The 11,238-nt window shown below is 33.4% G+C and overlaps 1 protein-coding gene across 1 annotated transcript; it reads left to right on the top strand.

Moving 5' to 3' along the window:
* On the top strand, nt 2,041–10,618 carry LOC109352378 (alpha-glucan phosphorylase, H isozyme). Its single transcript, XM_019594348.1, has 16 exons — nt 2,041–2,334; nt 2,440–2,655; nt 3,291–3,470; nt 4,551–4,727; nt 4,816–4,901; nt 5,085–5,274; nt 5,510–5,602; nt 5,870–6,048; nt 6,169–6,286; nt 6,447–6,575; nt 7,158–7,376; nt 7,467–7,670; nt 8,059–8,217; nt 8,856–9,119; nt 9,220–9,410; nt 10,237–10,618. The coding sequence occupies exons 2-16, from the start codon at nt 2,443–2,445 to the stop codon at nt 10,361–10,363; spliced, it is 2,529 nt and encodes an 842-aa protein (XP_019449893.1). The 5' UTR covers nt 2,041–2,334; nt 2,440–2,442; the 3' UTR covers nt 10,364–10,618.

The following is an 11,238-nucleotide window of genomic DNA, read 5'->3' as shown; positions in this document are numbered from 1 at the left end:
AAGCTTCCTTTGTCTAACGTAATTAAGTCAAAAATGTGAGTGTGGTGGTATTCCAAGTAATCATAGAACTAAGTACATGCTACTTTTATCGAGGGACTCATTTACTCTGAGTAAGTTTTTTAACTTTATTCTACATCCTACTCATCAATTTTAGGAAAATCTAATTGTTTGAACTTTGAAGTAGTAGATAAATCTAAACCATTATATGTCCATAAAATTAATGACTATAATCAAGAGTATAAGTTTAAACTCTTGGAGTGAATTGATCCTCATTCTCTATTTAATGGGTAATCAAAATTCCTCATGTCCTACTATCGTTTCTCAATTCAAAATTAATTGATAATTGATCCAAATAAAAGTTTTTGACTAAGGTCAGTTCTATAAGAATCATTGAATGATATCATACTACGTTAATTATCAAAAAGTTTGATTACGGAAAACTTGTTAGAAGGGAATAGTCACACGGCCTAGAAGAATAGTTAATTTCCAAGTGAGAAATATCATTAGTTATTTGGTTATATAAAAAAAACAAGTTTTGATTTGAATGCATATTATTTTATTGCAATATTTTTTACGATTTTTTGGTAAGTCCTCCAACAACTGTCACTTCAAAGAATCGAATATTTGATATTTTGATAATTCTAAAATTTAGTAAGGCCTTACAATATTAGAACAATGTCTTATTGGTAAGTATAAATAGTAAGACTTCTTAACTTAAATCAATAAATTGTGCATACATTTTATTTTGGTAAAACATGATAATATATTTTATGATTATTATATGTTTTGAAATGTGGTATGGCAAATATATAAAATAGAAAAAAGAAAATAGCATCGGTAGTGTAAGAATTTTACATATTGTTAGTCAATTCTTTACTATTCATTCTTAATCATCGGTAATACTTCAAAAGTAATATAAATGAATAATGTATTGATTGTGAATAAATTTTTACAATGATATTGCATAAATGTTATACTCATACATAAATTATACATGATACCATGTTGGTCTAGTTATGTAAGATCTATTAGATCCTATAATAACTTAAAGATTAAATGTTGACTCCTATACGCGACATTTGTTGAGAGAATGAGTCATACACCCTAAAAAGAATTAATTCTTTATGCAAAAGTAAAAAGATATTATTGGTAATGTTTAATTTCATCTCCACATTAATGGTACCAAATTCTAACCAAAACAAATAAGATAAAAAATGTATATGTCTATGCAATGTTATAGTATGATACATTTTAATTATTATTAAGTACTCTTTAAAAAATAATATAAATAAATGAAATAAATGATATAGGTGTGAATAAATCATATTTTCGGTTAAGACGTAAATATTGAGTTAAAATTCTTCATATTAATAAAGAGGTAAGTACTTCAAAAAATAAAAGAAAATATAATTTTCATTGACACATTTATCATTTTGATTATAATAAAATTCATTTTTTATACTAAAAATAAATACAAAAATATAGAGATAATATTTGTTCGTGAATATTACTACCAACAAATAAGTCTGTGATTGAGGCAAAAGCCATGCATAATCATATCTGTCTACCTCTGACCAAGAACATAAGCTATCACGTAGCTTGCACCAACGTTTGTATCCTCGTCCGTGACTTCCAACCGCTACCATAAAACACTAACCTATTCCCGTTGCTCGCGCTTTCTTTGCAAACCAGACACGTGTCCTACACCTCACCCTTCCAAAATTATCTTCCCAAAATCCCATTTTTTGTCCTTCCAAATTTTCCCATCCCCATAACAAATCTCACTCTATCTCTCACACTCATGTGCTTAACTCACTCACTCTCATGCTTCCTTCTTTTATAAAAAGTTAATATTATTGTATTAAAGAGTCGATAATTATTTAATATGAATTTAATATTTATGTATTCTCTATATAAATTTGTACATAGTAAATCATGAATAATGTGGATGATGCAATGATACTATTATAATATTCTTACACCGTCATTTCATACCTATTTTAATCACTGTGCAAGCTATTTCATCCTTTTGTAAATGTCAACTTCAAAATGAGAGAAGAAAAATCTCACCATCTCTGATATTTTCTTCTTTCTCTCTTCACAATCACTCCAAAACCATCTTTTTCTAGCCTTTCCTCTTTATTGTCTCTCACTTGAAGTATCATTTTTAGAATCATATCTCTTGATTCTCTTTTGTGGCCAAGCCAATAGCACCATTCCTTAAAATATCTCCACACCCAGATTTTCTTTCACCTTATTAATCTCTCCCTTTCCCACTTGCCCATTTCCTCAATTCTTTATCTTTATTCATAGCATTGCTGGAAGTAGCAAGTGGTATCATTCTCTCACTTGGGGTGCTTTATTTTCATTGAAAGTTTCAATTTTTGTGACAATTTGGTTAATTGGTTGGTGGAAAAATTGATTTTTTTTGTGTGATAGGAAATGGGTGGTAAAGTAGAGGTGAAAGGTGGTGTTTCTGCTGCAGTTTTAGCCAAAGTTCCTGTGGTGGCTGATCCGTTGGCTGAAAAACCTGATGAGATTGCATCCAATATCAGTTACCATGCTCAATTCAGCCCTCATTTTTCTCCTTTCAAGTTTGAGCTGGAACAAGCTTACTATGCCACTGCTGAGAGTGTTCGTGATCGTCTCATTCAGGTATGAGTTATACTTCTTGTGATCTGAAATGTTTATGATCTTCCTATGGGCTATGTTTTTACATTTCATGATTGAAGTTTAGCTATATTTTTATAATGATGATTGTTGATGTGTGTGATGTGTATCTTAATAGCAATTGTGAGTCAAATTCCATTGAATTAAGCTTTTCTTCATGATAGAAAGGTTCTAGAACAACAAATTGGCAATACCTCCAATTCAAGTGCTATAGTATATGAATGTGTGTGTGTTGCGTGTGTGCGCGCATGCGTATGTGCGTCGTGCGCACATGTCTGTGTGCGCGCATGTGTGTGTGAAGGAGAAGTTGTGAATCTTTTTATACCTTTCCAGGTGATGGAAGCTCAATTCAGTAGCTTGACTTATACTGAAATTCAGGCACATTAGTCAATGTTGGTTGATATTTGTAATCAAGAGGCGAGTTGTGAATCGTGTCTTTGAAATTGTTAAAAGTTAATTAAGTGAAGGGTATTTAAATTACGCCACATAAATTAAATGAGAACAAGTTGTCCAAATTTGGTAAATGTTTGTTCTTTCCTCACTACGGATTTAAGTAGTGGGTTATCATTTGTTTGGATATGACTAATGCTGTTATTATACATTGATGATAACCTTTGCAGCAATGGAATGAAACATACCTTCATTTTCATAAAGTTGATCCAAAGCAAACTTACTACTTATCAATGGAGTTCCTTCAAGGTCGAGCTTTGACCAATGCTATTGGAAATCTAAATATCCAAGATGCATATGCTGATGCTTTGCGCAAATTTGGACTTGAACTTGAAGAAATAACAGAGCAGGTAGTTCAAACTTTAAAACCTGGATTAATTTTTCACTAGAGCCTTTTGTCGAGAAACTGTCTCAATCCAGGTTGAATATTTTAATTGCAAACCAAATGTGTAGGACCAACTCTCTTGAAAGCCCACAGGCCCATGCTACCTTGTGCTAAAATGCTATTGAATTGTAGTAGAAAGCCAACAAAAGCATAAGCTCGGTATTGCACAGTGAGAATGTTGTGCTGAATGAGTGACAAGCATGACAAGGTAGGATCATGAATGAACGCAATAGTGAGAAAGTAGAGATAGAGAAGATCATTAGAAGGATAACTCAATAGTTAGACGTAGAAGGAGATCAAGAATAATTATAGGGCAAATCATTAAAAAGGTTTCGAACTAAACGGCATTTCTCAAGATATAGTTTATGACAAAACACAGTGAAGGTGTTTGATCCATGTAGCCAACCCACTTTGATTGTTCTTATTGTTGTTGTGAAGAATGGGTGGCAAGGCTTGACTCTTGATTGTGTAGTCATATATAGAGACGTTTATATCATACCAAGACCAAGTCAAGTAAAACCATAAACGATTAGGTGGTGATACATGAATGATCTTACATATCTAACACCAAGCTTTTACTGATCAAAGAATAGAAAGAAAAAGAAAATGAAAAAAGAAAACATGATTTGTGGAGGAAAATGATATGTTTGTGCTTTTTATTGGAGGAAACATGTCAAAAAATGTGAAATTTTGCAAGTCGGAAGCAAACATTTGTGCTATAAATTTAAAAAAATAAATCATAGGTAACAATCTAATATAAGAAATGAATTATCTTACGCTTTGTTACAATTATCAAATTGTCTAATTGATAAATAAACTGTTAGAGAATTCATCCAAAATACATTGCATTAGCCAAATGTCCTTCGTTTCTCACTGCTTTAATTGCCTTGGACCAATTGTCATGAACTCAACCCCGAAAAGCATGCATTGCTTCCTAGCTTCATATCTATTATCAATTATTAATTTTGGCATCTAGTATAAAAATGTTGTTGGTTAGACCCTTCAATTTTTACTATTGATAATGACTACACATGAACCTTTGCAGGAGAAGGATGCTGCACTAGGAAATGGTGGTCTCGGTAGACTTGCATCTTGCTTTTTGGATTCTATGGCAACATTAAATTTGCCTGCTTGGGGGTATGGTTTGAGGTATAGACATGGGCTATTTAAGCAAAAAATCACCAAGGAAGGGCAGAAAGAATTTGCAGAGGACTGGCTTGAGGTTTGATTTATCTCCTTTATTTTAAACCTATGAAGTATATCACATTTATTGAGATACTGATGCATAAGCTTAAATGAAAACCAAACAGAAGTTTAGTCCCTGGGAAGTTGTGAGGCATGACATTTTGTACCCCATCAGATTCTTCGGTCGCGTTGAGGTTAATCCTGATGGAAGGTAAGCGTATATATGCTGAGTTACTTTACAAATCAGTTTTAGGTTGCTTTTATACATGATTATTATCCAAGATAGTGAAAGCCATTGTCTTTTACCTTTGAATTTCACTTCACGTGTAAAAGAAAGCTTTACTCTATTCAGATACAATGACAATAAGTACTTACAGTTTCGTATGTATGTTAGCCGAAAATGGGTAGGAGGAGAGGTTGTTCAAGCACTGGCTTATGATGTGCCAATTCCAGGATACCAAACCAAGAACACCATCAGTCTTCGCCTCTGGGAAGCAAAAGCACGTGCTGAGGATTTTGATTTATTTTTATTCAATGATGGACAACATGAATCTGCTTCAGTGCTTCACTCACGAGCTCAACAGGTTGGTATTGGTGAACTTTCATTATTCTTCAAGAATAAATGGGTTATTCTCATGATTGAAAGGTGGTTAAATTCATAGTTGACCTTCTACCTGTGAATGTTACAGTTATAATAATAATAATAATAAAATACGTAGATAAGCTGGTCTTTGCGATTATAAGATCTTATCCTCCCCCTTCCCCCTGTAATGAAGCATAAATTGTGTATCAGTTTTGTATTAAAATCTCTGTTTGTAGATTTGTGCGGTTTTATATCCTGGAGATGCCACAGAAGACGGAAAACTTTTACGGCTGAAGCAGCAGTTCTTTCTCTGCAGTGCATCACTCCAAGTAAGTTAAACCTGCCTGAAAATTTCCTTTTTAAGTGTTCTTTATAATTCAGAGTTACAACTTTGACAGTGGTGGAAAGGAAATGATGATATTATGCTGGTCTGACATTGTCTTAAGTATTGATCACCTTCAACGGCATGGATATTTTTAACATATAATCAGTTAGGACCATAGTTAACTCTGTACTTGTTTTCCAGAAAAAAATTAGTTCTTTTGTTTGACACGCTGTTCTTTCTGTCGTTGACTCCCATCTTGGACCAATTACAGGACATAATTTCCCGATTTAAGGAGAGGAGACAAGGACCATGGAACTGGTCCGAGTTCCCGACAAAGGTTGCTGTACAATTGAATGATACTCACCCTACCCTTGCAATACCTGAGTTGATGCGATTACTTATGGATGATGAAGGGCTTGGATGGGATGAAGCATGGGATGTGACAACCAGGTCTGTAAATTGTAGAATTTGTTGTATGGAATGGGTATTTTCAATTTTCTTTCCTCCATGACCTATTTATGCTTTTACCGTGTTCCTCGATGCTAAAACGTGACGATATATTTAAACCAGGACAATTGCATACACTAATCATACTGTCCTCCCTGAAGCGCTGGAAAAATGGTCGCAGGCTGTAATGTGGAAGCTGCTTCCTCGCCATATGGAAATCATAGAAGAAATAGACAGGAGAGTAAGTTGCTACCTTCATTGTTTCTCTGTAATATACTCCATGAAAAGTGTAATGAAGCACTAATACCGATACAAGTATCATATATGATAGGCCGATAGACCTATGCATAAAGGATGCTGTAATGATATATTTCAATGTTGAAATCATAATATGTTTGCAGTTCACTGTGCTGATAAAAACAACCCGATTGGACCTTGAGAGTGAGCTTTCCTCCATATCCATATTGGATAATAATCCTCAGAAGCCAGTGGTTCGGATGGCAAATTTGTGTGTGGTTACTTCTCATGCGGTAAGTGGTGCACATATTTGAAGTCGTCAGAAAATTTGCATTGATCTTATAATATTCTAGTTATCATTCCTCTTATTTCTCCTAAATCACCAAGTGTTCAAATATTGGTTTGGGAAAATATTAAACTGAATGTTTTAAAACAACTGTGTTACCCTATCAAGTACATCTCCTGAATGTTATACTATTTTCTTCAAGAAATCTTAGTAGTCAAGAGCTTCTTCTAAATTAATACTGCATTACACATATCACTTGCTTATCCAAGCCCACCTAGTATTCCACTAGTAGTATTTGAGTATAGTTAAACTAAAACTTTGGTGAGTCTTGTTAATGTGTTACTCTAACATTTACTTAGCTGTGTGTATACTAATCTTGTGAAGGTATTTTGTTTCCTGTAAGTAATGTTTGCCAGTTAAATAAATACCACAGTATTCTATTTGAAAGTTATTTTTTATAGAAAACGATCTGTTCAAATATGACTCATTATTCATTTATCCTGTGTTATCTTTCTATTTTTTGTAACTGTGTTATTACAATTGATTTCATTTGAAATTTATTTACCTCTTGGTACCTATCTCTTTGTAGGTGAATGGTGTTGCCCAGTTACACAGTGACATATTGAAGTCAGAATTATTTGCAAATTATGTTTCAATATGGCCAACTAAGTTCCAAAACAAAACCAATGGCATTACACCTCGAAGATGGCTTCGCTTTTGCAGTCCCGAGCTAAGCAGTATAATCACCAAGTGGTTAAAAACTGATCAATGGGTAACCAATCTTGACTTACTGACAGGTCTTCGACAGGTGAGTAGTTGAATGCTTCTTCTGTGCTGCTAACTGGTTCCAGTTATAGCAGCATTCTCACTTTCAATTCCGGGTGTTTCCCCCCTGTAGTTTGCTGACAATGAAGATCTGCAAGCTGAATGGCTGTCTGCAAAGAAGGCTAATAAACAACGCTTGGCACAGTATGTTCTTCAGGTGACTGGGGAGAGCATTGACCCTGATAGTCTTTTTGACATTCAGGTCAAGCGTATCCACGAATACAAGAGGCAGCTACTAAATATTCTTGGTGTTATTTATAGATACAAGAAACTAAAGGTGTGAGAAACAGCCCACTGTTTGATATCGTAAAGTTGTGAATGCCTATTGTTCTAACTAATTTGTTGATATTTTTGGTCAACACTTTTAACCTGTTGTTCATAATGAGTCATGATTATCTCTGTCTGCATCCTTGCACCTCAAAAGCTATTTTAACAATGCTATCTTTTTTTGGTATACATTAATAATGATGCTTTAAGTATTTAATAACTATCCTTAATGTGGTCTTAGGTATCATGCTAATTCAACATTAATGTTGTCTGGTATTGTATTTCATGATTCATCAACTTACATATAGAAGATACTGTCACTGTATTTTCGTAATAATTTCAGTGTTATACAGATATTCTCTGTACTGAAGATATTCCTTGTAACTAAACTGTAATAGGAGATGAGCCCTGAAGAACGGAAAAATACAACTCCACGCACTGTGATGATTGGAGGAAAGGCGTTCGCAACATATACGAATGCTATTAGAATAGTAAAGCTGGTCAATGATGTTGGTGCCGTTGTCAACAGTGATCCTGAGGTCAATAGCTACCTGAAGGTATCTTAATTTTGTATGACCTTCCAGATGACATTAGTTAGTGCCTTCTTTTGTTTTTGAAAGTCGAAAAATTTAGGATGCTAAATGCTTTGTTCATAAATCATCATACCAATGTTCTTATAATTGGAGGGAACGAAAGTTGATTGCTAATTGTTCTATAGCAGACCATCAAAACTGGTTGTATTCCAATAGTAAAAGAAATTTAATGTGATAATATATATCCTATCAATTTATGATTCCTTCATTTTGCAGTGAGATAATTTGCCATTAGTTAAGATCCTCTTTCTGTCCAAGTGCTTGAGCAGAAATGTATATATGTTTTCACAATTGATTGAAATAAATGTTTGTTGTATCTTTTTTGTATGTGGCCATTTATTTCTAGTAATATAACTGATGTATAATCCATGGTTTAGTATTTTGTCATTAGTTTTCTGCAATCTGGTAAGTTATTTGGTAAAAGGGTTCCGGAACTACACCCGGATTTCTAATTTTATTTCTGCTTGCATACTTGATTTATCATGCGCACATACATGGATTGAAACATTAGCTTAATACTATGAAGTAAGGATAAGTGCTGATCTTATGGAAGTTTCATATTATATTTATGGTATGTTCTTAATTGTTCAAACTTTTTTCAGGTCGTGTTTATCCCAAATTACAATGTCTCTGTGGCTGAGGTGCTGATTCCGGGGAGCGAGCTATCCCAGCATATTAGCACTGCAGGCATGGAAGCAAGTGGCACAAGCAACATGAAATTTGCTTTGAATGGGTGCCTCATAATAGGTACTTTAGATGGAGCTAATGTCGAAATCCGGGAGGAGGTTGGTGAGGACAACTTTTTCCTCTTTGGTGCAACTGCTGAAGATGTCCCTCGGCTGAGGAAGGAAAGAGAGAATGGACTGGTATGTAGTTACATTCATTCTAAATTATGAGAACTTTGAAACTTCAAATTTTCATTAAAAATGGTTATGTTAATGTTGCCACTTTGTATGATTTATGTAGTTCAAACCTGATCCTCGATTTGAAGAGGCAAAGAAGTTTATTCGGAGTGGAGTGTTTGGAAGCTATGACTATAACCCATTGCTTGAGTCTTTGGAAGGAGATTCTGGTTATGGTCGCGGTGATTACTTTCTTGTTGGTTATGACTTCCCAAGCTACATGGATGCCCAGGAAAGAGTTGATGAAGCATATCGGTAAGACTCAATTTCTCTCTTTTATGTCATTTGAACCATAGTTACATGATATGCAGTATGATATTAGTATGTGGTTCACTTGTGTATGTGGTTAGTTACTTTTTACATTAATTTTACGAGACTTTCTTTATTATGGCTCTGATACATGGCAGTATGGAGAATTCAGTATGCGATACGTAGGGTAGATGAGATAATTATGTAACTATGATTTGAACAATCATTCTCACAAGTTTCAATTTTATAATGCATTGTGTACTATGCGTAAGAGGGTGAGCCTTGGCACAACTGTAAGGTTGTTTTTCTTATGGCTGAAGGTCATGGGTTCAAATCCTGAAAACAATATCTTCGTTTGTGAGAGTAAGACTGGATATATCTATTCTCCCTAGACCATACTAGGTGGGAATCTTGAGCCGCCCTTTTTATATGCGTAATTAAAAATGAATTGTTGGGAAAGTTGTATGGATTTGTTGTACAAATTACATGATTTATGGCTTATATAAAGTGTACTCTACCTGTTTGTTATAGAAATAAAATCTTCAAACTAACATAGTAAATTTATAACAGTTTAAGCAAAATTGCCAACAATATTTCAAAAATTCATTCCTAAACATAGAACAAGCATTCAGAAGGGCTTACTCTAACTGTTGGTGCTTGATCACCTCATTCATCCCTACTAACTTAGCCCTGCCTATAAACTTTCATAGATCGGCTACATAGATCGAACGACATCACAATGCTTTTATCATAATAATAAAACTAATTTGTAGCTTTTTGCATTTTTTATTTTTACATTGTATATGATATCATTTGTATGTTTTGCTTGCAGTGATAGGAAAAGATGGCTAAAAATGTCTATTTTAAGCACTGCTGGGAGTGGAAAGTTCAGTAGTGACAGAACAATTGCTCAGTACGCCAAGGAAATTTGGAACATACAAGAATGCCGTGTTCCATAATTTCCTCTCTTGCATTCAAGTTTACAAGTGAAGAAGTGGCTGAAAAATAATTCACTATGAAAATAAGATATTTTAGCTTTCTATTCAGTTCACCCATCTGTTTTTTTATATGAAAATCTATGAAATATTCATATTTTTTAGTTAATGTATGAATTTGCTTAGCCTTTCAAGTTTAGTATTAATGAACTACTATGTACTATCAACATCTCTCTGGTTCAGTTAAATAAAATCCTATCATTTAGAAAGTTTGGATGATGTATTTATTGATTTTAGCTGAAGGAGAAATTCTATTGCTTTATTTGTTACTGGGTTTGGTTTCATGTGCTGTTGTACACTTCAAAAACTTTTAGTTAAAAATGATTTTCCAAGTTTTTCTTCTACAATGTGAAAAGACACCTCTGAAAAACATTATGGAATTATTCTCAAACTATGAAAAATAGCTAGCACTGAAAGTGTAAAGATTAAAATTTATATACAATCTGTGTATCACTTATCATTTATGTATATTATTTTTATTTAAAAATTACTAATAATTAAAAATGAAAGGTAGATGATGGAATCTACTATCTATTTTTTTATTATATTTTTATATTAAACTACAATATGCTAGCATAATTACCAAAATAGATTCTCATATGTTTGACACTTGGATTTTATAAGGACATTTTCGTCATTCTAAATTGACTTTTTAAATATTAATAATAATTGAAAATGAAAGATAGATGAAGCAATCTACTATCTATCTTCTGATTATATTTTTCTACTATCTATATAAGAATGTATTGGGCTAGCATTATTACAATATTGGACATCTTACTTCTTTGACACTTGGATTTTTAGAGGACAAAATTGTCAAACACTATTTTTTCACTTAA

The sequence above is a fragment of the Lupinus angustifolius genome, chromosome LG07 (assembly GCF_001865875.1).
Source record: "Lupinus angustifolius cultivar Tanjil chromosome LG07, LupAngTanjil_v1.0, whole genome shotgun sequence".
Taxonomy (NCBI): domain Eukaryota; kingdom Viridiplantae; phylum Streptophyta; class Magnoliopsida; order Fabales; family Fabaceae; genus Lupinus; species Lupinus angustifolius.
This window is presented reverse-complemented; position numbering and strand designations above follow the sequence as displayed.